The 26,027-nt window shown below is 45.4% G+C and overlaps 2 protein-coding genes across 4 annotated transcripts; both read left to right on the top strand.

Moving 5' to 3' along the window:
- Nucleotides 1–10: 10 nt before the first annotated feature.
- C1H1orf50 (chromosome 1 C1orf50 homolog) lies at nt 11–7,125 on the top strand. 2 transcript variants are annotated; one of them, XM_065929822.1, is made up of 5 exons: nt 11–138; nt 253–368; nt 5,650–5,736; nt 6,102–6,233; nt 6,600–7,125. In XM_065929822.1, exons 1-5 carry the CDS (start codon nt 60–62, stop codon nt 6,798–6,800), a joined length of 615 nt encoding a protein of 204 aa, XP_065785894.1. In that variant the 5' UTR covers nt 11–59; the 3' UTR covers nt 6,801–7,125. The 2 variants fall into 2 exon arrangements, with proteins under 2 accessions (XP_065785894.1, XP_065785904.1); XM_065929832.1 differs by having other exon boundaries at nt 12–129.
- A 1,773-nt stretch (nt 7,126–8,898) lies between these two features.
- Nucleotides 8,899–25,745, top strand: TMEM269 (transmembrane protein 269). Of its 2 annotated transcripts, none has more exons than XM_065929801.1 (7): nt 8,899–9,014; nt 10,305–10,413; nt 13,518–13,656; nt 18,426–18,523; nt 19,181–19,324; nt 19,970–20,170; nt 24,853–25,745. In XM_065929801.1, exons 1-7 carry the CDS (start codon nt 9,000–9,002, stop codon nt 24,972–24,974), a joined length of 828 nt encoding a protein of 275 aa, XP_065785873.1. In that variant the 5' UTR covers nt 8,899–8,999; the 3' UTR covers nt 24,975–25,745. The 2 variants fall into 2 exon arrangements, with proteins under 2 accessions (XP_065785873.1, XP_065785881.1); XM_065929809.1 differs by having other exon boundaries at nt 8,915–9,014; nt 10,363–10,413.
- The last annotated feature ends 282 nt before the right edge of the window (nt 25,746–26,027 follow it).

Genomic DNA, 26,027 nt, shown 5'->3' with positions numbered 1-26,027 from the left:
TTTTGCGCATGCTCTGCAGCCTCGCGCCGCCTGGTTAGTGAGAAGAACAAAGTCCTGTCATGGAAGATGCTGCAACGCCCGGGGGAACCCAGGGAGTCACAGAAAACCAAGGAGTTCTGTCGGCGGCAGGTCGGGGAGGTAGGCGGGAGTCAGATGGGGAAAAGAAGCCCTTCCGGAGCAGCTAGTCTGCCGGGCTCCACGGGAGGCCGCGGGCGGGCGCTCACGGCCTATGTTCCTGGATATGTGTCGCAGGAGCCCTGGTGGAGCTCACCCCGAACCCCGGCGGCCTGGCCCTGGTGAGCCCCTACCACACCCACCGGGCCGGGGACCCTTCAGACCTCGTGGCGCTCGCAGAGCAGGTGCAGAAGGTGAGGAGGCGGGGCTGGGATAGTGAATGACTATCTTGCATATTTGGTCCTCCCAGCCACTTAGTGTGGAGTAGTGTTTTTTCTTGTCTCCATTTTACACTCGGGGAATACTGATGTTCATGGCCAGTTGGTGGCCTGACTCCAGCTGATCTTTTGAGACCAAACACCCCTTCAGCTTCAACTTGAGTGCCCATAATCTCTGAGAAATGGAATATTTCATGCTGTATGAGTAAATAAGGATGTCACAGTCCTTAGCAATTGCTGCCTTCACAGGTAGTGAGCCCTGAGGGAACTCAGGAAGGAAAGAATATCTCCCATCTAGCGGTCATCTAGCAGCCGTCAGACTGCAGCCACTCCCTATAGTGAGCCCTGAGGAAGCTCAGGATGAAAACAGGATGCTGCTTCAGACACCTGTGGTGCATATCAAAGGCATGATTTCAGTGAGTCCAGACTCTTGTATCTTCACATAAATAGAAAAGCGCTTAATTCTTTAATTTGGATTCCCTGTTTTCCTTTAATTAGTAATAGTCCTTTGATGTTCAGACTACCTGCCCTTTGTTGCAAAACCTGGCTTCTCCCCTTGCTTCATCGGAACCGTTCTCCCAGGGTCACTGGGAGTTTGAACACATGAATTTTAATCCCAGTTTTGATATTAACTTGCACTGTGACTTGAGGTAATTCTCTGGACCTCAGCTTCTTTTGTGAACTAGGAGAACTCTTTGGTCTGAAATTCTTGAAAATCCAGATTTCCTCTAATCTTTTTTACCAAGACTTCCAGTTGTAGAATGCTCTTTGAGTTGTACAGATATAGGGCATTGCTACTTTAAAGTTTATGATATCCCCTCATCCTGGTGTATATGATCACATTTGGCCTTGGTTATATTCAAAGGCCTTCATTTTGCTCAAAAATTTTAATAATGTGCTCAAGTTCCATTACGTGTATGTCTCGGTACCTCAGTTTTGTTTTCAAATGCTTAGGAAATCTCCTTTGATATATTGTGTGCTTTCTCTTTCCTAGAGAGGTGAAAAGCAAAATATGTCTTTTATGGATTAGGAAAACATTATGTGGGCTTCCCTGATAACTCAGTTGGTAAAGAATCTGCCTGCAATGCAGGAGACTCCAGTTCAATTCCTGGGTCGGGAAGATCCCCTGGAGAAGGGAAAGGCTACCCACTGCAGTATTACAGCCTGGAGAATTCCATGGACTGTATAGTCCATGCGGTCGCAAAGAGTTGGACATGACTGAGTGACTTTCACTTTGACTTTATATGTCTGTTGAATCAAATCACTTATTGGCAGGGAAGCTCCCAGAGTCACATCTTAGGCAAACATTTTCGGTGGGTTATTGAGTGGCATGTTTATTACAATGACGTGGAAAAGAAAGAAGGAAGACGGTTTTTGTCCTTTAGTCTGTAATCTAGTGAAATACAGAGTATGAATTATTGTGCTGCCTCCATTTTTCCAACATTAGTCTTTGAAAAACTGAAGAAAAAGCACTCTGAAGATAAACAGAATCAAGTGTATTTCAGTTAGTGAACTGAAATATACTTTGTAGCAGGGGTGACTTCTTACATGCCATTTAGGTATTCATGTGTGTTGGAAAGCACAAGAACCCTAAGGCATGAAATTTAGAATCAGACTGATCTGTTTTGAGATTTGTGGATATATGTGTGTACTTAGTTGTGACCGACTGTGAACCTTTGGACTGTAGCCCGCCAGCCTCCTCTGTCCATGAGATTATCCTGGCAAGAATACAAGAATACTGTCATGTGTGGCCATTTCCTTCTCCAGGGCATCTTCCCAACCCAGGGAGCCTCTCCTACATCTCCTGCATTGGCGTGCGGATTGTATACCACTGAGCCATCAGGGAAGCCTTGAAACCTTGGACAGGCTACTTCACCTGTCTGAGTCTAATCCTAAAATGAGAAAGTGAAGTTATCATCTCCAAGTTCATAAGGTATTATGAGAATTAAATGAGATAATATGCACAGGGCCTCAGAGTGATTAGGGCCAGAGTTTGTGCTTAGTCGTTAGAGGTAGTCTTTCTCTTATTTCTGTTTTAATTAGGTTCTTTTGTGTACAAAGAACAGATTTGTTGCCACCTTAAGAAAAAAGATTTATTTCAAGGCCACTCCTAACCAGCACTATCCTAGCTCAGGAACCACCTCTCTGCTTGGCCATAAGGTACCTTATTGTCCCTGGAACAAAATGCAAGTTCTTGTATCAGGGGTCATAAAGCCTTACATGATCTAATGCCTGCAGTTTTTTTACATCTCCTGTCACTAAGTACTCATAAGCTGTACTGGCCTCAGAAATGCCTGGAAGCTGCTTCTCTGGTTTTTTGCATGGCTTGCCCTTTCCTTCAGACCCAAGTCAAATGTCACAACCTCAGTAAGACTTTCTTATCTATTAGTGCAATTGAGAAACTATTTTAAATTTTAATGTGATCTTAATTTAAATTTTAAAACCTGGTAATTGAGTTAATGGCTGGAAACTTTTAAGTATATTTGGAACAATTTGAGTATGTGAATTGACTCTTCCAACTACAAATTTAAAAAAAAAATAATATATGTTTTTATTTATTTCTTTGACTGTGTTGGATCTTAGTTGCAGCATGTGGGATCTACTTCCCTGACCAGGGATGAACCCCGGGCCCCCTGCATTGGGAGCATGGAGCCTTAGCCACTGGACCACCAGGGAAGTCCCCCAACTATAAATTTTATAAAGCCTCAATACAGATTAAGTTTTTCCAATGAAAATATAGCATCCAAATTGATAGGTGTTGTGAATATAAAAAATACACTTAATATGAAATGTAAAATGTTTCTTAACAATTTTTATTTGATTACATGTTGAAATGATAAATTTTCTGATCAGTTCAGTTCAGTCACTGAGTTGCGTCAGGCTCTTTGCGATCCCATGGACTGCAGCACGCCAGGCTTCCCTGTCCATCACCAACTCCCGGAGTTTACTCAAACTCATGTCCATCGAGTCGGTGATGCCATCCAACCATCTCATCCTCTGTTGTCCCCTTCTCCTCCTGCCTTCAATCTTTCCCAGCGTCAGGGTCTTTGTTCCAATGAGTCAGTTCTTCGCATCAGGTGGCCAAAATATTGGAGTTTCAGCTTCAGCATCTGTCCTTCCAATGAATATTCAGGACTGATTTCCTTTAGAATTGACTGGTTTGATCTCCTTGCAGTCCAAGGGACTCTCAATAGTCTTCACCAACACCACAGTTCAAAAGCATCAATTCTTCAGCGCTCAGCTTTTTGATATATTGGGTTAAACAAACTATATTAGTAGTTTTTGGTTTTTTGGTTTTTTTGGCTGTGCCATGTGGCTTATGGAATCTTAGTTCCCCAACCAGGGACTGAACGCAGGCCACCACAGTGAAAGTGCCAAGTCCTAACCACTGGACTGCCAGGTAATTCACTATATTATTACAATTAATTTTACTTATTTACTATTACTTTTAACACAGTTACTAGAAAGCATACAATTTCATATGTGACTTGTTTCTATCCTCAAGGATAGTCGCATTAGACTGTAATCCTAATGAAGGCAGTGACCTCTTTCTCATGTTTGCCAATGTGTCCAGTGCAGTGCCCAGCGTGGCACTGTGGTACCACTGTGCCCAGTCTCACCTGTGGTAGTTGCTAAGTATGTGTCTGTGAAACACATAAAGGCTTCACTCAGCCTACTCAGTTGTTTTCTCTTCACTCATAACATGACTTATACCTGACCTTTATCATAAGCTTCCTCAACTAACCAGCAAATTCTCTTAATGTTTCTTAGTTCAAGTGTAACCTCTTACTTTCTTTTCCTTAACAATTGTATACCACTGAAAGTTAATCAGTTTTGGTTTTTTTTTTTTGAGACTCTGGTGGTCCAGTGGTTAGGACTCTGTGCTTTCATTGCTGGGGCCTTGATTCAATCTCTGGTTGGACAGAGCCAAAAAAAGAAGTTAATCAGCTTTTTGTGAAAAGAAATCTGGAAGTTTTTTGACAGACTTCTGATGTGTGAATGATAGTCCTTCCCAGTACATTAGTTGGTTACATATGTGTCTCCTAGCTTTGAAAGTTATTTTTTTAAAGCGATTTCCAGTGCCTTCAGTTGAATTTCCTAGCACAGGACAATCTTCTGTGTATGTTACAATTGTTCCAGGTCTACATCACAGTGGTGGTGGTTCAGTCGCTAAGTTGTGTCCGACCCTTGCGACCCTGTGGACTGTAGCCTGCCAGGCTCCTGTGTCCATGGGATTCTCCAGGCAAGAATACTGTAGTGGGTTGCCATTTCCTTGCAGGGTATCTTTCTGACCCAGGGATTAAATCCGGGTCTCTTGCCTTTCAGGCAGATTCTTTACCCACTGAGCTTACAGTCTTTTAAAAACGCATTTTAAGTAGCAGGAGTGCAAATATAAGTTAAATATAATTAAGTGTGATGTAAATAATTCAACTGAATAACGGTCAGTTTAACACATACCTTCTAATAGCATTGAAACATGTATATTATCATATGTGAAACAGATCGCCAGTCCAGGTTCGATGCATGAGACAAGGTGCTCAGGGCTGGTGCACTGGGATGTCCCTGAGGGATGGAATGGGGAGGGAGGTGGGAGGGGGGTTCAGGATGGGGAACACATGTACGCCCATGGCTGATTCATGTCAATGTATGGCAAAAACCACTACAATATTGTAAAGCATTTTGCCTCCAATTAAAATAAATTAATTAAGAAAAAAACCAGATACCTTCTATATGTAGTCAGGTTTCTATATTGCAGGTCATAAGAGACATACCACAAGTGTCTTCCGATTTTCATTGTAAGACCCATCCCTGATTTCAGAAATGTTTAAGTGTGAGAAAATAGATGGAGAACTGAGGAATAAGTGGGGTTAGTCAGGCAAAAGAGCAAGAGGAGAAATGGATGGAAGAGAGGGCATATGCAAAATTACTTGGAAGCAAAAGAGATTGGGGCATGTTGGAAGACTGAAAATTTTGAGTGTGACCAGAATCTAGAGTGAACAAGACAGATGCTTTGGGAGATAGAAAAAGAGCACTTATTTCCATGGTATGGGGTCGTGTCAGCATTGACTTCTCCTAGGCAGTGCCTTCTGAGCTAGGCCTTGGGATGAGTGGGTGCTCATGGGGGAATGGTGAAAATGGGAAGGGTATGATAGGCGTAAGCCAACATGTTGACATAATTTCACATTGGGATCTAAATAAGAGCATCGTAAAGTCTTACCCTTTGCTGACTCACAGTTCAGTTTTTTCTCACCCTTAGGCTAATGAATTCATCAGAGCAAATGCCACCAACAAGCTGACAGTCATAGCTGAGCAAATCGAACATTTGCAAGAACAAGCCAGGAAGGTAAGTAGTAGCTTTTCGGTAAGCTTTCATTTTCTTCATTTAGTTCACAGGATTGACTGAACTTACAGTGTTTATAATCACTGTAACTTACTTGTTTCGGTGCCTCCTAGAAATATAGAAGTGTTGAGCAAAATAGAATAAGCCTAAGAGGTTAAGTAAGTTTTCCAAAGGCATTTTTATAACATAGTAGCATAATGTAGTCTAATTTTTCTCTTCAGTGTCATCTGGATCTCAGTCATGATTCATTGATGTGAGGGAGCAAGACCCTAAGCGTTGAACAGGTTCCAGCTTTTGTGTGAGGTGATCATTGAGTATGAATACTGCTACCTCTTATACCTAATTGGTTACATCTCTGTGGATTTTAGGTGTTGGAGGATGCTCGCAGAGATGCTGACTTGCACCATGTAGCTTGTAATATAGTGAAAAAACCTGGCAACATTTACTACCTGTATAAACGGGAGAGTGGTCAGCAGTATTTTTCCATTATTTCTCCAGAGGTAAGAACATTTAATGTTGCTACAAAAACCTACTCTCATCTTTAAGAAATTCTTGGTGTAGTGTGTATGTGTGTGTATGTGTTATGTGTGAGAAAACGTAGGCATAGGGGTTGGTAAGTGATATTCTAGAAAACTAGAGGTGGCATGAGCCCAGAGATGACTCTGAAAAATATATGCGCTTAAATTATTTCACAATCATTATCTCTATTCAGGGAGATACCTGATGTGTAATGCATTGCTTTCCAAGGATGATTCTGATTGGTCTGAAGTGAAAAGCCAAAAAAGAAAATTGTGGTATAATTAGGAAATGGACTCAGCTTCTTTACCTCCTGCGCTGATCAGAACTGACTCCTTTGCCTTCTCTAGGAATGGGGGATGAGTCGTCCACATGACTTCCTTGGTGCCTACAAGCTCCAGCACGACCTGTCCTGGACTCCGTATGAGGACATTGAGAAGCAGGATGCTAAAATCAGTGTCGTGAACAAGTTGTTAAACCAGCCAGTGGCTCTGCCTCCAAGCACTGAACCCAGCTTCCAGGAGTTCAGGTCCACTGAGAGTGGACTCTGACAAAGGCTGTTAGGACATGGACCTGTCACCTCCTTGTTGCCCCAACCTCTGCCTTGGTGGGAGGTAGCAAGGGAGACAAAGTCGTGTGGGTGAATCATGAACTCCTTTGAAGGTGATCCTGTGTGGATGGAAACGCTGTTGTTGTTACTTTTAGGTGGGATGGTAGAATCATATCAGTGTCTTTTGGGATCCTCTCTGGGTCACATGTACCCAACCGGTCAGTTTCACAGGAATAGCCAGTATACTTTCCTTCTCCTTTATCTCCATCTGTTCTCTCATAAGGTAGAGCATTAAAGAAGGAAAGTTTTCTTCTTCCTGCAAAAAAGGCTGGCGAGTCATTTTCCAGAAACACTTAGTCTTTTGTAACTAGAAGTGTTTAAGATTGGGGTTGAGGCTATTTAATAGTTTGTGCAATTCTAGCTTCAAATTCATCTGGGAAGCAGAGTATTGGGTACTGGAGGATGACAAACAGCCTGGCTTGGCTAGCGATAGTGTGTAATTCCCGTGTGTGGGTGTGTGTGTGCACTAAATTGCTTCAGTCGTGTCTGACTCTGCCACCCTATGGACTGTTCAGTTCAGTTCAGTCGCTCAGTAGCATCCGACTCTTTGCGACCCCATGAATCGCAGCACGCCAGGCCTCCCTGTCCATCACCAGCTCCCGGAGTTTACTCAAACTCATGCCCATAGAGTCGGTGATGCCATCCAGCCATCTCATCCTCTGTCGTCCCCTTCTCCTCCTGCCTCCAACCCCTCCCAGCATCACTATGGACTGTTACTTCTGCACAATTAATAAGGTCTGGCTTACTTCACTCTACTCCCTACATTGACCACTAGGTGGTGCCATTGTGATTTCCTGGTTAAGCCGGTTACCAAGTTCAGAGAGAGGAGCACTGTGAAGTGATTTTGGAGGTAACATCTAGAGGGACTAAGACCCAGTGATTATATAGAGTAACCATTTTTCATTTACCCATCCACCCACCCATAAATAAGTAAATAATACTTAATTACTAAGTATTAAGTGCCTTCTAGCTTCCAGATTCTGGAAAATGACAGCTGAGTAAGACAGGCCCCTATTTCCAGGAAGCTCACAATCTAGTTGGGGAGAGTAAGTCAGCCATTACAACATAGTATAAAAAGGGCTATGATGGAAGTACACGTGGAATATGGAGCACCGAGGAGAGCTACCTAACTCAGCTTAGAGAATTTAAGAAGACTTGGAGGAGCTGACACCTGCTTGGGAACTGAAAAACAAGAGTTAGAGCTTATCTGGAGGTACCAACTGTCCTCTCTGTGGGAAGGCTGTCTTTCAGGGCAGGGGGAAGGTTCATTTTTATATAGAATTGTGAATGAACAAAGGAATATCCACTTAACAAGCTACATCAACCAAAATAGTCCTGCCAGCCACGAAGAGTGACTCCTGACCAGAACACTCTTCTAACAGCTAGGAGATAGGTAGATGAATAGGATGATAAACAATTCTAGACAAAAAAAATTGCACGTGAGGGACATTGACAAGACGTAATATAACATTTGGGGAATTGGAGCTAGTTTAAAGTGAAGAGTATTGGCTGGGGGTTGTGAGAGATTGGGGGTAGGGAGTTGATAAAATTGACCTTTTAGAAACCTGAACCTGACCTTGTTATTTCCCTTAAAATGTACTATTTTTCAGGACTGGGTGTAAATTACTCAGCTTGTCATTGATCCAACAAATACTGAGGCTGGGGGTGGGAGGGTATTGTATGCCTAGCATTCATACAGGCTCAGAGATAAAGCAGTGATCCAAGCAGAGCCGAAGCCCTGTCCACGAGCAGAGACCTTATATTTCAGGGGCCCTTCATAGGCTGGACCCCAGCGTCCCTTTACAGCTTTACCTCCCCCCAACTCCCCGCCTACCTCCCATGCACCGTGCACACGCTGGTCTTTTCACCTGCTGAGCCTTTCCACATTCATCGTGTTACACTAGTCCACTCCTCTCAGACCCCGCCCCTGGTGCCGCTGCTTCAAGACCTCGGGCTCCCCTGCAAAACGAGGCCCCTCTTCCTGCCAGCTAAAGCCCTGTTGCCCCTCCCCTGCCTCCTGGGGATTGTGAGCTAAGAGCCAGGGGTGAGAGGCTTGGGTCGGCAGCTCCCGCACGCCTTGGCTGGCCCCTCCACCGCACAGGAAGCGGGGACGGAGTGTGGGCCCCCACCCCATCTAAGAATGTCTGGTCCCCAGGTAAGCATCCGCAGCAGCATGTGCCTCCTCCAGGCGGTGTCAGTAATCACGGCAGGGGTGGGGGCGGGGGCGGGGGGAGCGGGGAAAGCTGTCTCGAGGTGTTGGCGCCCAGTTCCGGCTTGGTCTCTTCCATCTTTTAGCCTGGGCATCTTCGCCCGTTGCTGTCATCCCGCAGGGCGCGCGAAATAGCAGAGGGGGAGGGACGAGGAGGAGTACGCTGGTGTCTTCAGCTTGGACGGACCAGCGTCAGGAGGAGGCCAGTTCTCTGTTGGGCTGCTGGCCTCAAGAGTAGCGGGCGCAGTCGGGTGGCTGCGGGGAGGCAGGTCGTTTCTCACACAAGTGGCTGGGCCCGTGGCTCACCGCCTGCCCGCGGGGACGTGTCACCGGAGCGTTCTCACACCAGCTGCCGGGTTCCTGGGCACAGAACCGACACCACCGCCCTTGCCTTTCCCGAGAAAGCCCTGAGTCACACGCAACCCTCCCCACTCCTTCCAGGAGCAGCCCCAGCGTCTGCCGTTGCAGCTCGCTCACTTCGTTCTCCTCACCAGTCTCATGGCTGATTTCCTTTTCTTCAGCCTCTCCTCTCGAGACCACCCTCCACTCGCGACCCACATCTGAGCAAGACACGCTCCTACACCTTCTTACTAAATAAACGTTACTGCCAAGCCACAGGGGCAATGCAAGATCACACCAGCTATCACAACGGTGACCTCCCTGCAGGCTCTGCCTCCAGGCGCCCCTCTCTCCCTGGCATCCAGCCTCCTCATTGTGCTTGCCTTCTTGCAATTTCCTTTGCCAAGAAGCTGCCCTCGCCACCGCCCCGCCCTCCCTGCTACCGCCCACCCCTTTTGTTTATGCATATAGAGTCGCAAATGTCATGTTGGTGGAGCCTTCCCCTGCCCCCCTCACAGACTTAGTTGTCCCAGGACACACTCAGCAACCTGACAAACCTTTGTCCAACAACACTCGTCACACCGCCTTCACTGTCCCTGCACACATCTGCCTCCCCCCCCAGATTCCCAGCCTCCTGAGGATGCTCGCTGTGCCCAGAACATGCAGGCTGGGCACAGGGCAAGCATCAACAAGCACATTTTTAAAAATGAGTAAATGGAAGATCATAAGCATCGGGTAGATGCTTGGGTGCGTTGACGAGGCTGGATTGTTCTTTTGAGAAGGCGGCTCATGGGCCAGACTGGACAGGCTTTGAGTGAATGAGCGCAGGGAGAGGATCTCAGGCAAACAGAGAGTGCTCCATCAGTTTAACAATCACCGAACAACTTCTGTTGTCAGGCCTCATGCTGGGCACCGGGGACCTCGGTCGGCACTCAAGTTCCTTTCCCTGTTCTAGAGAAGGAAGACCACATGGGCGGTGCCAACTCAGAGTGCCAGCTATCACACGGTGAGCACAAGGACATGTGGCAGTGCAGAGGAGGAGCATCTCAAGACTTGAGGGTGTGCCAGGCTTCCCAAAGAGGACCACCACCCAACCCAAGACCAGAAGCGGGCAGAGAAGGGGCCAAGGGGCAATGCAGAAAGGACTTGCATATCAAATGAAGGAGTTGAGCTCCACCCTGAGGGTGCTGGAGCCACTGATGACCTCCAAGGAGCTGGGGAGCGACACAAGCTAGTCCTGCCGGCCACTGCTGGGCAAGGTCTCGGCTCTGACCCCTCCTCTGAGGAGCCTTCTCTGAGCCCCCTGACAGGCAGGACCCCTCATCTATGCTCCCTTAGCAGCCTTGTCACCTCTTCCTTTCTGTGCAGGGTTGAAGCCTCTGCCAGACCAGGTTTTTGAGGGAGAAGACCAGGTTTTAATCTTTTTTGTCTCAAGACCAAATGTTTGCTGAATGAATGGATTGTTCTTTTTTCCTCTAAATTTCAACAGCCCTTACTCTTGGGTCCACATCCTTTCATACCTGGAGCCTGTGCATTATGCTGCAGATGGCTTTTAATTGGGAAAGAGGAGGCCCAATTCCAGTCCTGGCTCCGCTAGTAAATGGGACAAATTGTTCAACTGTCCTGAAACCTCACTTTCCCCACCTGTAAGATGAGTTATTGCCATGAACAGTCTGTAAGTCTCCACATGCATGCATGAGTCTTCTTTTCCTGAATAGATGGTAAGGTCCAGGCAGGTACCAAGGACTTTCCTCAGCACCTTGCTCAATCTGAGCTTACAACAAATATGAAATGATCAGTCCTGTTGGTTGGTAGACAGCAGAATACACAGGAAAGAACCCTTAAGGTGAAGTTGGAAGTCTTGTTCTGCCACTTCCAGTGTGACCTTGAACAAGTTTCTTCCCCTCTGAGTCTTCTTTGCTTTATCTGGCAGACCTCACAGGGCCATTGGAAACCACAGAGATGAACATGTTTTGTGACTGAACAAGATAATCTGGTAGACAATTAATTGAACATTAATTAAACTGTGAAGCAGTATAGATGAGGTGTGTCTAGTAACTGTTGGACATACCCCAGGTATCTCTGCAGTGAGGCAGAGATGCTAGGATGCTGCTCTTCCAGGCAACAGTGGGCTAGGCTGGAACAGAGGTGTTTGTTCTTGCCAGTTCAACCCTGAGACTCAGGACAGACCAGGAGGGAAGGGTTGACAGAGAGGGAACATAACTCTAGTCCTTTGCTCCCCTTCCCATCCCAGATTTGTCTGGCTAGCATTGCTTCCTGTCTTATGTCTTGAGGGAATCTGGCGCAACAAGGTCTCAGAAGTCCCAGTGACTTTGACATTATAGCTACTGATACCCCTTGGTGAATAAAGCTGGCCTATGGGAGCAGTTACCTCTGCTGTGCTGCCTAACAAACTCTTAACTCTAAACTCCAAGTCTGGCCACCTCTCACCCTCTGCATTTTGGTGGCAGTATTTATGGGAAAGGACCATGACTTGTCTTAGCTCTTGCCCAGACCAGAAACGCCTGGGGCTGTACAGAGGGGCTATATGGAAGCAGAGTCTCTGCTTCCTCACCTCGAAAATGAGTGGGGATTAAGTGAGAAAACAGACGTGGAAACACCTTGGAACCTGTATATTTCACTCAAGTGCAGGATTCTATATGTGGGTAGTGTGTTTACAACCAGTGGGGCCTCCCTGTCTCAGAGAACACTGGGGCTCTTTCTCCAAAAGCAAGGTTCACAATGCAGTTTATGTGTAAGGAGTGCATGTATTTGGTCTCAGAGTGAACGCAGACACAGTGGGACTGTGAAAATGGCCAGGGCCAGCTGATCCCTGCTGCCAAAGGAGGCTGGGGGAGAGAGGAGGACTGGCAGGGGCTGCTTCTGCGTGGAAAGGCTGTAGCTGCCCCGCTGGGCTGGCCTTCGGAGCTCCCTCATCACCCCCTGCCTCAAATACCTTCTCCTGCTGAGATCACGCCCCTAGTAAGAAGCACTAGATTTAGAATTAAACTGGTGGGATTAATTCTACTCACCTAATATGTGACTGTGAGCAAGTATGTCCATTTCTCAGGACCTCAGTTTTCTCAACCATGAAATGGGGGAAATTATAGTAGCATCTCCCCAGGTTGTCAGGATCAGGAGAGAGAATGTGGTAAAAGTGTCCTGTGAACTATCCAGTGCTGTGTGTCTTCATTTTGTGTTTCTCATCCCTTCCGCTGTTGGTATTGGGCCTGCTGCTGGGGACTGTCTGAACTAGGACCTTGAGGCACCTAAGCCACACCCTCTCCTTCTGAGGGAGGGAGTGTGGCTGGAGGGACAAAGGAGCCTGAATCTGCAGCAGGCCATTTGTGCTTCCCTCCCGTCAGGTAGCCTCTGGCCTCCTGGGCCACTCCTAGGGGTGAGAGGGTTAGCTCTTCCCAGTGTTTTGATTCCTGTGGGCTCACTCTAGAGTATTAAAAGTAGCTTTGTCTTCCTTTGTAGCTCAGTTGGTAAAGAATCTGCCTGCAGTGCAGGAGACCCGGGTTCGATCCCTGGGTTAGGAAGATCCCCTGGAGAAGGAAATGGCAACCCACCCCAGTATCCTTGCCTGGAATATGGGCTGCAGTCTATGGGGTTGCAAAGAGTCGGGCATGACTGTGCGACTAACACTTAACACTTACTTACTTTGTAATGTAAAAATAAAGGAGGCTCATTTATGATAAAGGTCTTTATGACAAGGGGCTTATCTCTCAGATTGGGGAATGGCCCATACCCCTTGGACCCTGCACCGTGGGGGTGCCAGGAGGGTCACTGTATGGGCTGGAGAGAGGTCTGTGCTGTAAGGCAAGAGGTATAGTCAGAGACGGGTGGCGGCTGTGGTCATGATTCATAGCTATGGTTCACTCATTTTGTTATTGAACTTTCCCAGGCATTCATGTTCAACACCTTTGTCTCACCTCCTGGGTCTCTTCCATCAACCTGTAGTCTCCTTCATTCCAGCCAGTGAAATGATGTTGGGAGGGTGCAGTTCTGGGGTGAGGTCTAGGGGAACAGGAGGTACCTGGTCCCTGGGACCTTCTTTTGGGACTCTTTGACCTTGGCAACCCCATGACCCTCTCTTCTGGGCCCCAGGTGAGTGCAGCAGTTTCTTCCTGACCAAAGAGCAGAGCCATCCCCAGATGAATGAATTTACCTGGAAGGATGTTGTCAATGCCTTGTCCCTGGCCAACATGATCCTGGGGCTCTTCTCCATCTTCTGCAGCTTCTGCAAGTATGTTTGGGGGCCCAGCAAGCTCTTTGCCAAAAGCTGGAGCCAATGGCATGAGGGAGGGAGGGGTTTGTCTAGAGAACAAAGCACTGAGGCATACAGATTGACTTGGGGCAGGAGAAAGTGCAGTGGGTTAGGAGTTGATGTGTGAAGATGACCTTGGCTAGGTTACATCTTGAGCCTCAGTTTCTCCCATCTTTTTTTTTTTGGTCATGCTGTGCAGCATGCAGGGTCTTAGTTCTCCAACCAAGGATCAAGCCCATGTCCCTTGCATTGGGAGCACATGGTCTTAACCACTGGGCTGCCAGGGAAGTCCCTCTCCATCTTTAAAACAAGGCATTATGACCTCTATAGATCTTTCCAGATATGGCAATCTAGAATGGTTTCTGTGAGAAAATCAAGATTCCATTCCTGTAGCCTTTGCACAATCCTTGGGTAGGTAGGCTACCATTAATATTTTTTTGATTCTTAAATTAGAGCATATGACCTGGCAGAACAGTTAACCCTGTTCTGGAAAGTCTGAGACATGAGTATGGGTCACCCCAAAAATTTTAAGCAAATTGTATTTCTATGAATCGAATTGTATTTCAATGCCTTTGTGAAATCAGATCTTTAAAGATAATCTCTTCATGGAGACTTCCCTGGTGGTCCAGTGGCTAAGACTCTGAGGTCCCAATGCAGGGGGACTGGGTTTGATCCCTGGTCAGGGAACTAGATCCTACATGCTGCAACTGAAGATCCCACATGAAGATCCCACATGCCACAACTTAGACCCGGCACAGTCAAATAAGTAAATAAATATTTTAAAAAAGATACGTTCTTTATTGGCTTCCTAGGTGGCTCAGTGGTAAAGAATCTGTCTGCCAATGCAGGAGATGCAGGAAATGTGGGTTCGATCCTTGGGTCAGGAAAATTTCCCTGGAGAAGGAAATGGCAACCCACTCCAGTATTCTTGCCTGGAAAATCCCATGGACAGAGGAGCCTGGCGGGCTATAGTCAATGGGGGTCGCAAAGAGTCAGACACAACTGAGCGACTGAGTGCACATACACATATACAAACAAATCCTTTATAATATAAGCAATATCCTCTTAATCTGTTTGATTCTTTATAACCATTAGCAAGTAACTTCTCTGGATCTGTTTCTCATCCATAAAATAAGATGGTTTTACCTAGTGATGTTTAAGTTCCCTTCCAGTTTGAAAATTCTCTAAATCTAGGTTTGGGGGTTTCATGAGTTGGGACATACCTGCAGCAGAAAATCTCTATCTTCTTAGTTCAACCTAATCTGGGAATGTAGTATTTAAGGCCATGATGGTGGGCCCAATTCCCTATAGACACATAGTGAAGTGAAAGTTGCTCAGTTGTGTCTGGCTCTTTGCAACCTCATGGACTGTATAGTCCATGGAATTCTCCAGGCCTGAATACTGGAGTGGGTAGACTTTTCCTTCTCCAGGGGATCTTCCCAATCCAGGAATCAAACCCAGGTCTCCCGCATTACAGGGGGATTCCTTACCAACTCAGCCACCAGTGAAGCCCCTCTAGACACAGAAATATGGGTCTAAACAAAGGAAATTTTAAGGTTGTTTAGGGACAGCTGAGGTCTAGGGTCAGGCTCTCTGCTTTTGCTGGGCCACCCAAGCATTGCAGTCAGTGCGTCAACTTGGGTGTGGCCTCCTACGGCAAGCTGGCCTGAGATGGTTATAGCTGCTTTCAGAGGGGGTCTGGGAGCATGTGCTGGAAAGAAACACAGAATCCTTGAAGGTGGGATTTCCCTGGCGGTCCAGTGGTTAAGAACCCACCTTCCAATGCAAGGGATGTGGGTTCGATCCCTGGTCTGGGAACTAAGATTCCCCATGCCATGGGGCAACTAAGCTGATGTGCCACGACTAGAGAAGTCAGCTGCCCGCAACTACTGAGCCTGCATGCCACTGAGAACTGCAACTAGAGAAAGCCCATGCATTGCAACGGACATCCAGCACAGCCAAAAAAGAAGGAATCCTTGAAGGTAGGGTATGAAAGATATCTTGGAAATAATTTACAGTGTCAAAAATATGTGAGATGAAGACTGATAGAACTACAAGCAGAATTTTATGGATCTATTATCATAATTGAATATTTAGCAGGCAGAAAATCAGTAAGGATATGGTTGAATAGTACCCTTGACCCACTGGATCTAATTGATATTTTATATAATACTTGATCCAACAATAGCAGAATATATGTTATTCTCAAGCTCACCCAGATAGACCACATTCTGGTCTGTAAGACATACTTTAACATACTTGAAAGAATATAAATCATATGAAGTATGCTCTCAGACCATATGGAGTTAAACTAGAAATAACAGAAAGATAACTAGAAAATTCCAAAATACATGGAGGTTAAACAACTCATTTCTAAATAATACATAGACAAAAAATTCTCAAAAGAAATGAAAAAATATTTTGAACTAAATGAAAGTGAAAATACAACTTATCAAAATGTGTGAGATGCGGTGAATGCAGTACTTAGAGGGAAATTTATACATTGTATGCATATATTAGAAAAGAAATCTGCTCTGCCAAAGTCTATGTCAAAAGAGAACTAGAAAACAAGCCACAGACTGGGAGAAAATATTTGCAAAGGATGCATCTGATAAAGAACTATAGTCCAAAATATACAAAGTTAAAATTCATCAATAAGAAAATAATTCAATTTGAAAATGGCCCAAGAATTTAACAGACACCTCACCAAAGAAGACATACAGATGGCATTTTAGCATATGAAGAGATACTCATCAAATGTCATCATGGAAATGCAAATTAAATAACAATGGGATATCACTACACACCTATTAAAATGACTAGAATCCAGAACACTGACAATAACAAATGCTTCTGAAGATGTGGAACAACAGGAGCACTTACTCACCGCTGATGGGAACGCAAGATGGTCCAGCCCCTTTGGAAGATAGTTTGGTGGCTTCTTACAAACTAAGCATACTCCTAGCATGAGTCAGCATGTCAGCGTTAGTTGCTCAGTCGTGTCCAACTTGTTGCAACTGCATGGACTGTAGCCTGCCAGGCTCCTCTGTCCATGGAATTCTCCAGGCAAGAATACTGGAGTGAGTAGCCATTCCCTTTTTCAGGAGATCTTCCTGACCCAGGGATTGAATCCAGGTCTTCTGCATTCCATGAAGATTCTTTACCATCTGAGCCACCAGGGAAGCCCAACTCCTACTGTACAATCAAGCAAGTGAATTGAAAACTATGTTCAAAACCTGTACTCAGATGATTATGATATTTTACTCATAATTGCCAAAACTTGAAAGTAACAAAGGTATCCTTCAGTAGATGAATGAATAAATAAATTGTGGTACATCCAGACAATGGAATATCACTCTCAGTGTTAAAAACAAATGAGCTATTAAGCCCTAAGAAGACGTGGAGGAACATTAAATGCATATAATCAAGTGAAAGAGGCCAATCTAAAAAAGCTACATATTATATGACCTCTACTACATGACAGTCTGGAAAAGAAAATATGGAGGAAATATGTCTCCAAAGATATGGAGACAATAAAAAGATCATAGTTGTCAGGAGGGTTGGGAGGACATAAATAGGTAGAGCACAGAGGAATTTTAGGACAGTGAAAATATTCTGTATGATGTTATAATGATGAATATATGCCATTATACTTTTGCCCAAAACTGTAGAATGTAATACCAAGAATGAACCTTAAGGTAAATTAAGGACTTTGAGTGATTGCAATGTGTCAGTGTAGGGTCACTTTTGGCATATACTAAGGCCAGAATGTATCATTCTGTTAAATGATATTGATAATGGGAGAGGCTATGCATGTGTGAGAACAAGGGTAATGAATCTCTGCATTACTCTCAATTTTGTTGTAAACCTAAAATTTCCCTAAAAAATAAAGTCTTTGAAAAAATTGGAAAGAAGGAGGATCTAAAGTCAATTACGTAGGCTACCATCTTAGGAAACTAGAAAAAAAGAGCAAATTAAATCCATTGTAAGCAGAAGGAAAGAAATAGTAAAAATTAGAATAGAAATCAATGAAATTGAAAACAAGGAGTCAATAAAGAAAATCAATGAAACCAAAATCTAGTTCTCTGTAAAGATCAATATAATTGATAAACCTCTAGCCAGGCTATCCAAGAAAAAGAGAAGATACAAATTACCAATATCAGAAATGAAAAATGAGGAATCATTACATGGACATTAAAAGTATAATAAAGGAATATTGTGAACAACTCTGTGTCCACAGACTTGATAGCCTAAGATGAAACAGATCAACTTCTTCGAAGATACAAAACTCACATTGGAGAAATAGATAATCTAAATAGGCTTGTATCTGTTAAAGAAATCATTTGATACAAACCTTTCATTTTACAGATGGAGGAACAGGCCACAGTGAGATGGTTGTGGAGGCTGGGTTAGGACCTAGGATCTCCCTTGCCATCGAATACACCTGGAGTTTAGAATTGGAAGGGACCTTATTAATGATTACCTATAGAGGGCAGCCCTTTAAGAATGTGGGTTGAGAATGGATGTAAGTCTCTGTGTGTGTGTGTGTGTGTGTGTGCGTGTGTGTGTTTGTGGTGTGTAAGGCAGCACAGATCAGAAAGGATGAGAGTTAGGGAGCATGTAGGAGTGTGTATATGTGTGCTGGCTAGCATAGGAAGCATATTGGTTTAGTCGGGGGTGGGTAGGGGTGGAGTCTCTTTGATACTGTGAGAGAGCTGTCCTGTTTGGCCTGCGGGCCTGCACTTTAGGAAATTCTCCTGCGCCTCCTGGATGGTTTTGGTCAGCTTTCTATTAGACATGGCTATCAGGTCAGCGACCAGACACCTGAACATCTGCTCCAGATCCGGTGAGTCCAGGCCTCAGATTCATCATCCTGACCCCAGGAGCACCCATTCAGTCAGTTCCCCTGTCCTGTAATATCCAGCAGGCTTCCGGCAGTGACCACCCCTGTTCAGTCCCTCTGAGCATAGCAGAAGCAGCCCTAGAACAGGAGTTTGTGGCCCCCGCAGCCTAGACCTAGCTACTCTGCTGGTTCAATTGTGGATCTCTGGCTGTCCTTCTCCTGGCCTTCACTTGGCTTATCTGCCCTGTCTCCCTCTCAGGGCAGATCTGGGAGTGGGAGCAGTGGTTGTGGTAATGGAGGTGTGGAGAAATGAAAAATACCCCAAGCAGAACAACTCACTTAAAATAAAATATTCCCAAGTAAGATTTTGCTTGAAAAAAAAAAGGGTTCCATATCATTGATTTGTTTCCAATTGTGGTCCAACCCTTGCATGTTGAAGGACAGGGAAACTAAGACCTAGACAGGAAAAGACTTGCCTAAGGCCACACGGTCAGTTTGAGGCAGAGCCAGAAGGAGACCCTAGTCTTTGATCAGCAGACCACCCCAGGAAGCAGCATTGCCTTCTGGCCCCTCAGGGACCTGACAGCAGCTTCCCCCACCAGAGGGGACTAAGATACAGGACATGTGAGTGAAAGTTCCAACTTTGGCCTTCTGGAGCAGGAACCGAGCTGAATGACTTTGCCGTCTTCACCACCTTTGGCCTGGCCTCAGCCCTGCTTCTAGGCGTGGATGGACCTCTGAATGGGTTCCTGGCCATCATCTATGTGTTAGCTATTTCATTCCGCCTCTGTTTTTATTCAGCCGGTGAGTGGAAACCAGACTTACGACTGAGGGTAGGAAACTGTGGAGGGGAGAAACTGTTGGATGTCAGAAACCCAGGGAGCAGTAATTGACACCTCTCCTTCCTTTTATGGAGACCCTCTTCCTTCCTTCTCTCCTGCTCCAGGCCCACTGGAGGTTACAGGTTGCCTTGGCTGAACCCTGGTCTAGGGGGTGGGAACCCTTGGTTCTTGAACCAGCTGTGCTTTTTTCTTGTTGTGTGACCTTTGGATGGAGCACATGGCTTCACAGACCCTAGAACTAGAGGTTATACTCCAGTTTCCCAAAACAGATGGGGTAACTGAACTCCAGGGAGGCTAATTGCCTTGCCCAAGGTAACAATGTAAGGGGTTGCAGAGGCAGACGGAAAAATCTCAAAGGCCTCTTCTACAGAGGCTTCCTAGGGGCCGAGGCACAGGCCTGGTCCTAACTGCCTGCTTTACCTTGGGGATCCAGTGCAAAACCCACATGTCATCTCTGAATGACTAAGTTCTTTACAGCTGGACGCGGCCCTGAGAGTAAGGGAATTTGGAATGTGGGGTAGGGAAGGCCCAGAGAGAGAAGGGCTTCCTCCTGTGGATTCTCTAGAGCAGTGGGAAGCAGCTCACCCCATCTTTTCTTTCCCTGCAGGCATTCCTTTCACATACAAGGGTCTACCCTGCCCCTACGCTTCCTGTGTTTTGGCTTCCACCTCCCTCCTGACCAAAGGCAACACATTCATTCTCTCTTGCATGGCCTCACTCATGATTCTGTTCATGATGGACCAGAGCTACTACCCACATGATGAAATCCTGGAGTCTGAGAGCTGGAAAAAAATGGTCTATCTGGGAGGTAAATGAAATATATTGCTCTTAATGTCACTAGTGATCCTTTATTATCATTGCTGCTCATTGCCAGCCTGTTTCTCACCCCACACTCCCTCTCTCTCTCACCCTGCTGTATTTTTCTCCATAGAACCTATGATATCATCCCCTGAAGTGTATTTATGTGTTTGTTGTCTATATATACTAAATCTGCCCCCTTCCACCCATAGAAGACTCTTTTTTTATTTGTGCCATAATCCCTAGTACTTAGGATTGTGCCAGTCACCTAGTAGATACTCAAGTAAATATTTGTTGGATGTTATTAAGTTCAGTAGGAATTTAGGAACACCTGCCATGTACCAGGTATTAAGAATCAAATTGGTAAACCAGACAAATACTTCCTCCCAATGGGGGAGTCAGACACCAAACGAATCATGGTAGAAATAACTAAAAATATATAGTTTTGATGTGTTGTGACACTACAGCATGTTCTCAGAGGGCATCAGAGGGTGACCTAGTTTAGATGGGAATGCCTAGAGGGAACGAAACCTAGGTGAAATTGGTCAAAAGGTAAAAACTCCACTTACAAGATAAGTAAGTTCTGTGCATGTTATGTACATCATGGTGTCTACAATACTGTATTGTCTATTTGAAAGTTGCTAAGATAGTAGATCTTAAAAGTTCTCATCACAAGAAAAGAAATTTGTAACTTTGTGAGGTGATGGATACTAACTAAATTTATTACAGTTATCACGTTGCAATATACACAAATATCAAAGTTGTTGATAAACCTGGGACTAATACCAAGTTATATGTCAATGCTACCTCAATAAAACTGGAAAAATTTAAAAACACAAGGAAACTACAAGATGATTTGCCAAGTAGTGGGAGGGGTGGTTCAGAAAATGAAACAGAGCTTTGTGAGTGCTCTGAGGCAAGGAGCAGCCAGATGCATTTGAGCAGCAGTGTGGCTGGACTTGCTGAGAAAGGGCTGGCAACAGACTGAGGCCAGTGAAGCGAGCAGACTGGGCAGGATTGGGGATTGGATCCTGGAGGCAAATGAGAAGTCTCTGAAGGGATTTCTGAGCAGCAGTTTTACACGTTCACTTTGACTGTAATATAGAGAATAGATTGTAGGAGACTCAGAATGGAAGTAGGAAAACCTGCTTTTTGTCACATGAAAGGTGATGGTGGGGGTAAAGATGAAGAGATGTGACATGAGTGTTGGAAATATTGTACAGCTGATATTGAGGAAGCAGGTTCTGGGCTATAGCAATTGAGTAAAGGTACCAGGCCCTGAGGCCCTGGTCACACTGGGGCCCTGGAAGATGTCTCCCTAAGATTTCCCTGATTTATGGTCTTCTTCAAGGAACATCGATTTTTCTTCTTTTGAGATGCGCTCATGTAAACAGAATGACATCTATGCTTAGTTTCTATGTGGGTCCACTTGGTTTGAAGTGGCAGCTCAGATGATAAACAATCTGCCTGCAATACAGGAGACCCAGGTTCAATCCTTGAGTCTGGAGGAGGGCATGGCAACCATTCCAGTATTCTTGCCTGGAGAACCCCATGGACAGAAGAGCCTGGCAGGCTGCAGTCCATGGGGACACAAAGAGTCGGACGTGACTGGGTGACTAACACTTTCAGTTGGTTTAAAGGTCCTGGGTTCCATCCTGACTCTCCCCTTTAAGTTCACACCCTTTCTGCTGTAGCATTAGCACTCACAGCCCTGTCCAAGTTCTAAGTGCTGGCTCCTCCTGTGTCCCAGTTGGCGGAGGCACAATGAGGGGAGAAGACACCTGGTTTGGAGCTAAACAGACCTGAGTTCAAGTTCTAACTTCAGCACATATTAGTTGCCTGAATTTGAGCCTGCTGTAGTTTTCTTCATCTATAAGATGAAGCTGGTAATCCCTACCTTGCAAGATTCTTGAGATTAAATGAGGTAATGTATATAAATCCTCTGGCACAGATGTGTCCTGTAAATGGAAACTTCTTAGCCCCCTTCTTCCCTTCACTCACCCTTCTCTTATCTCATTGTAGCAATGTTTCCCACAGTGTTCTGTGTAGACACCATCGAGCCCCTCTTCTCAAAATAGATGGCACATTTGACAGCCTTTCTTGGATTGTCTGTGCTGTGTGTGCAAAGGGGGGGCTGCCCCTCACAACCCTGACCCCAGTTGATACTGAAGCCCTGCTGGATGGATTTCAAAATGCCTGCTGTAGATACTGGAGTGCAGCCAGTCATCTTTTTAGGCCGAGTTCCCTTCTCCCCCACAGAGCTCAGTACATCTGAGGAGCTGCTGTATGGCTACTGAGACCTTTTCCCAGGACAGCTTTGGTTTAAAATCTTATCTCATTAACGCAACAAATCAATGACTGTTCTCTAGATGCAGTATTCCAATGTTCCAATACCTTTCTGTAACTGCTTCTTATCCTTAGAAGTGGTCTTTTTTGGGTCCCATGTTCTGATTTCTCTTGAGGAATATATGCTGGTTCCTCTCATGGAAATGCCATAGATGATACACTCCCTCCCTCCATTTGAACTTTCTGAAGCAGTCTGTGTCTAGTTTTTAACATCCAGGCAGACGAGGGATTGAATCAGGACCTTGTCTGAATTATATCCCCTCTGTTTCCTTATCTGAAAAGCAGACTTAATCCTAAATCACAGGGTAATTCTGAAATGCACATAAAGTACTTTTTGTAACCTACCTAGCAGACTGTCTAGTGCAAAGTGTGTGTGCTTGTGCTCTATTATGTACAATTCTTTGTGACGCTATGGACTGTAGCCCATTGGGCTCCTCTGTCCATGGGATTTCCAAGGCAAGAATGCTGGAGTGGGTTGCCATTTCCTCCTTCAGGGGATCTTTCTGATCCAGGGACTGAACATGTGTTTCCTGCATTGGCAGGCAGGTTCTTTATCACTGAGCCACCTGGGAAGCCTCTAGTGCAATGTAGATCTCCACAGATGTTGGTGCCCTTTGGTGGTAAGTCTGAGATTGAAATTGTGCTGTGGGAGTGGAGTGGAGTGGGGGGGGGTGCTCCCTCAAGACCACCCCTGGGTCAGTGCTTCTCTAGGAGGACTCTCAGGATTCTGCAGAGTCACACATATAGCTCAGATTTGTTATAGCAAAAGGATAAAGCAAAATCAGTCAAGGGGAAATTGAAAGGAACCAAGTCTGGAGGGAACCAGGTGCAAGCTGCCAAGCATCCCCTCCCCGTGGAGTCAGGCAGGACACAATTCTCCAGCACTGAACTGTGACACTGCTTGTGAAGGTCTGTCCTCTAGGAGGCTCTTTAGAGACTCAGTGCTGAAGGCATTTACAGGGGCTGGACACATAGGTCCTCTCTGCCTGGTGCTGGTTTAGTTGCTCAGTCGTGTGCATCTCTTGTGACCCCATAGACTGTAGCTCTCCAGGCACCTCTGTCCATGGGATTTCCTAGGCAAGAATACTGGAGTGGGTTGCCATTCCTTCTCCAGGGGATCTTACCAGCCCAGGGATTGAGCCCGAGTCTCCTGCGTTGGCATGCGGATTCTTTACCACTGAGTCACTAGGGAAGCCCCTCCCCTCTGCCTAGCATATACCAAAATTCCAGACTTCCACAGAAGGAAATCAACGTTCTGCATTAACTACCTCACTTGTATAACCAGTTGCTCTCATCAGTTTTTATCAGTGTAGGAAACTTTATTATTCAAGATTCTAGGCTCCTGGCCCACCTTGCAAGCAGGATTTTCTAAGGATAGCAGTCCTGAGCCTGCTATGTTAACTCTTTTCCACATGTGTATAATACTGTATTGACCCGTATCACATGTTAAACTTGAAACAGTATGAATATAAATTTTTTTTTCCTTTTCTTTTTCTAACAAGAGATCCAGGCAACTCAAATGTATTCTTGGCTAAGACTGATTTCTGATCTGAATTTGACAACACGGAATCTGAGATGGCACTGTTGTTGTTCAATTGCTAAGTCATGTCTGACTGTGACCCCATGGACTGTAGCATGCCAGGTTTCCCTGTCCTTCGCTAACTCCTGGAGTTTGCTCAAACTCGTCCATTGAGTTGGTGATTCTATCCAGCAATCTTATCCACTGCCTCCCCCTTCTCCTGCCCTCAATCGTTCCCAGCATCACAGTCTATTTCAATGAGTTGTTTTTCGTATTAGGTGGCCAAGTATGGGAACTTTAGCTTCAGCATCAGTCCTTCCAACGAATATTCAATAGTCAGAGCTTCCCTGGTGGCTCAGATAGTAAAGAATCTGCCTGCAATGCAGGGGACCTGGGTTTGATCTCTGGGTAGGGAAGATCCCCTGGAGAAAGGAATATCTACCCACTGCACTATTCTTGCCTGGAGAATTCCTTGGACAGAGGAGCCTGGCGGGCTACAGTTCATGGGGTTGTAACAAGTCAGACACAATAGAGGAATTAACACTTTCAGAATTTTTGAGCAATTAACACTTTCACTTTCAGAATTCCAGAGAATAGCAAGGAGAGATAAGAAAGCCTTCTTAAGTGAACAATGCAAAGAAATAGAGATTGCATTAGATTGTAATTATCTAGTTACACAAACTTCATAAAGGTAAGGCTCATGTGTCAATGGTTTTAGTGTGAGTTAAAACTGCAGGCTGAAAAGATGGGGATTGGACTTAGAGGGTAGAAAATACACACAAGACAGCTTCATAAAAATTGAGTGTTTGCCTTTTTCCTTCTTCTAGGTGTCATCATGCTGTTTTTGTGTCCATTCTCGATAACTGCTTTTTACTGCCTGACGTGGTCACTCTCCTACATCTTCTTTCCAGATGCCCTGTGGGGCAAGGCAGCATGTCCTCGGCCATGATACTGAAGATATTAAACAGCCCTACACGCTCCCACTGGCCTCTGTGGGGTTTCTGCCAGCATGGTGGGCCAAACCTTGCCTCAGCCTCACTAAATCTTTCCTTGTCTCTGTTGTGCTGTGCTAGATACATGTGGCCTTGAACCAGAGCAACCCACAGTCAGGCCACTGGCCTGTACTTCTTCCTCTTTATTCAGGATTCTGAATCCCTTGGTGACAATAGTTTGTATCATACAGAACAGATTTTTTTCCAAACTAAACTTGGCCTGGGTTTGAGTTCTAGTTCTGTTACCAGCTGTGTGACCTGGTGCACTGTTTGTCCCTTGGAAATGAAACCCTTCAGAATTGGTGTAGCCTTCACCTTGTCCTGCCTGAATGTAATGACTCCAGGGGTAAAGTGGGGCTTACTAACGGGTTTCTTATAGTTATAGACTCTGGCTCTGTACAGCAGAGCTGATGGCAGGGCAATTCTGTTGCCCCGTTTATGTGTAGGATTTTGTAACTTAATATTCTCTATTTTCACAATTAAAGCTTATGCTTTTTGCTTTGTTTAGAGATTAGACACATTGGCATCTTCAGGGTATCATCTGGCCTCCAGGATCTCATTATGTGTTTTCTTTTCCCTAAGCTCTAAAAATACTAAACTCAAGATATTCAAAGGACGTTTCATATTCTAAAATCTAGATTGAACAGAAATAAAGAGAACTGTATGGAACCCTCAAGTGGCACGTCATAGAGAACTCAGGCCCACTAAAAGTCACACTCGTAGCACTGCCTCTGGACTTTCCACCTCCAGGTGGTGTCCTAGAGGATCATTGGCTCATTCTGCCCCTTCCTCGAAGGCAATGGCAACCCACTCCAGTACTCTTGCCTGGAAAATCCCATGGACGGAGGAGCCTGGGAGTCTGCGGTCCATGGGGTCACAAAGAGTCGGACACGACTGAGCGACTTCACTTTCATTTTTCACTTTCATGCTTTGGAGAAGGAAATGGCAATCCACTCCAGTGTTCTTGCCTGGAGAATCCCAGGGACATGGGAGACTGGTGGGCTGCTGTC

The sequence above is a fragment of the Muntiacus reevesi genome, chromosome 1, assembly GCF_963930625.1.
Source record: "Muntiacus reevesi chromosome 1, mMunRee1.1, whole genome shotgun sequence".
Taxonomy (NCBI): Eukaryota; Metazoa; Chordata; class Mammalia; order Artiodactyla; family Cervidae; genus Muntiacus; species Muntiacus reevesi.
The sequence above is the reverse complement of the archived record's forward strand: the minus strand, read 5'-3'. Positions and strand labels throughout refer to the sequence as shown.